At 34.1% G+C, this 2,492-nt stretch overlaps 1 protein-coding gene across 1 annotated transcript in view; it reads left to right on the top strand.

The window, feature by feature from the left end:
- The window catches only part of PTPRQ (protein tyrosine phosphatase receptor type Q), a 274,890-nt gene that overhangs the window by 46,409 nt on the left and 225,989 nt on the right, over window positions 1-2,492 (top strand). The window contains exons 11-14 of the mRNA XM_004384638.2: window positions 1-132; window positions 237-416; window positions 985-1,092; window positions 1,230-1,511. Coding sequence (XP_004384695.2) covers window positions 1-132; window positions 237-416; window positions 985-1,092; window positions 1,230-1,511 — 702 coding nt within the window. The remainder of the gene's footprint in view (window positions 133-236; window positions 417-984; window positions 1,093-1,229; window positions 1,512-2,492) is intronic.

Here is a 2,492-nt window from a genome sequence, read left to right as displayed (position 1 = left end):
TTGCTGCTGAACAGCTGTCTTACGTTATCAGGAGACTTGTTCCTTTCACTGAGCACATGATTAGTGTATCTGCTTTCACCATCATGGGAGAAGGACCACCAACGGTTCTCAACGTTAGGACACGTGAGCAAGGTAAGGATTTATTTCCTTTCAAATAATTACCTGCAAATATTACTCGTGTACATTGTAATACTTTTTCTTTTCATTCATATTAATTGTTCATTCTTCTTTTCAAGTGCCAAGCTCCATCCAAATTATTAACTATAAAAATATTAGTTCTTCATCTATTTTATTATATTGGGATCCTCCAGAATATCCCAATGGAAAAATAACTCATTATACAATTTATGCAATGGAACTGGATACAAACAGAGCATTCCAGATGACTACTCTAGATAACAGCTTTCTCATAACAGGTAGAACAAAGTTTTGTCCTTAACATTTCTATCCTGATGACTAATATGCACCTCTCTATTGCCTTAACAATGCAGAAAATGTGCTATGTATTTCAGATTTTGCTGTGCTGTGCTGCCGTGGATATCTTGAAAAATACCTGCAGAAATAACTTGATTAAATTTATTTTCCTTTACTATGTGTACCTACAAAAAAATAAAAAACATCACAATTTTCATAGGAATGTACTTAACTTAGGAAGTCTTATGCCCAGTTCATCAAAAGTACTCAATATTGAAGACCTGAATGAATGGATGTAAAAATCAACTGAAGTAATTAAGCTGACATGGTGTTTTTGTCAGGTCAACTATACCCTTATAGTGTGCCAAATATTATTTTTTCAGTTTTAGAATATTGCCTTAATCTTTTAGGAGAGAACTAAAACCTCATCAACATGGAACGGCGTTAAAACCCAAGGAATTTGGGGAGCTTGGGATTAAATAAATTATTTTCACTAGCCTGATTTTAAATGGCACTAATCCAAGAATGTTATTTCAAGGATTTTAAACAAATTGCCTGTTTTCCTTTTAGGGTTAAAGAAATACACAAGATACAAAATGAGAGTGGCTGCTTCAACCCATGTTGGAGAAAGTTCTTTGTCTGAAGAAAATGACATCTTTGTGACAACTCCAGAAGATGGTAAAAATATCAAGTGCAGTTTTAATAAAAAGAAGCAAGCAATGTTGAATGCTTACTGCCATCTACCTCATGCTACCTTTAGTGTCTGAAACAAGTGTGATAAAATATGTATTTAAAATTTTGTTTTCTTCCACCAGAACCAGAGTCACCACCTCAAGATGTTGAAGTAATGGATGTTACTCCAAGTGAAATTAGGTTGAAGTGGTCACCACCTGAGAAACCCAATGGGATTATTGTTGCTTATGAAGTACTCTATAGAAATATAGATACTTTATTTCTGAAGAACACCTCAACTACAAACATAATTTTAATGAACTTAAAACCCTACACCCACTATAACATTTCTGTACGGTCATATACCAGATTTGGTCATGGCAATCAGTTATCTCCTTTAATCTCTGTAAGGACTTCAGAGACTGGTAAGTTTGTTTGTTTAATAATACATAGTAATGTAGTAAACATAGCTGACAATTGCCATATTCATATTTTACATAATCAAAAAACCATCATTATTCTATTATGTAAAATCCAGAGATTTATTTGGTTTTTCTGTCAAAAGCGTGTAAAAAGCTTGTTGTATACATGTTTAAAGCCTTATTTATATGTAAGGGAACTCCAAAATAAAGATCAGTGAATTTTCTAAATGAAAAACCTTGAGAAACCGAAGATTCCTTTAATGTACTTATAAATTTTGAGTTAAACAGCTGCTTGCTTTCAAATCAGGCTAAAGAGAGACACAGTCCTAAAAATAGATTCTTATACTCTAATGGAGTTTGTATATAGATAGAGGAGCACACAGAAGGGAACCCTTGGGGAAGTCATATAGAGGAGGTAGCACTTGATCTGGATCTTAATGAGGAGGGTGGAGAGGGCAGGAGGATATCATAGAAGTTGTGGGGTCAGGGAGAGAGGGGATATCCCATCTAGTGGAAACAAATGCAAGTGAAGAATGACTCCTGTTTCAGTTTCAGTGGTGCTGGAGCAAATAAGCAAGGCAAATAGGCAAGACATTTAGTTTATTGTTTATCTTATGTTTTAAACCCTATATTGGAGGCATAACCATTAGGCCAATTCTGTAACGAATGCTGAGAATTAAGAACTAAATGCTGTTATTTTTTTATCCCTTCACTAAAAAGAATAAATATTGATTATATAACTATTGACTGAACTATATGACATTGTGACTTTTTAGGTTATAAATGGTCAAATATCAGCAAGTTTCTATGGCTTAACTAGATACTCTGTGAGGCTCTGTCACTAACCTTGTGGATCTAGGAAAGCATTTACCTTTGAATAGTCCTCTGGAGACTGGTCATAGAAATTCATACAATGATATGCCACATAATCGTCCCTTTAGAGTGGCTAATACTTTTTAATTGCAGAAACAAGAAGTAATGAAA

Source organism: Trichechus manatus, unplaced genomic scaffold (assembly GCF_000243295.1).
Source record: "Trichechus manatus latirostris isolate Lorelei unplaced genomic scaffold, TriManLat1.0 scaffold00125, whole genome shotgun sequence".
Classification (NCBI taxonomy): Eukaryota; Metazoa; Chordata; class Mammalia; order Sirenia; family Trichechidae; genus Trichechus; species Trichechus manatus.
This window is presented reverse-complemented; position numbering and strand designations above follow the sequence as displayed.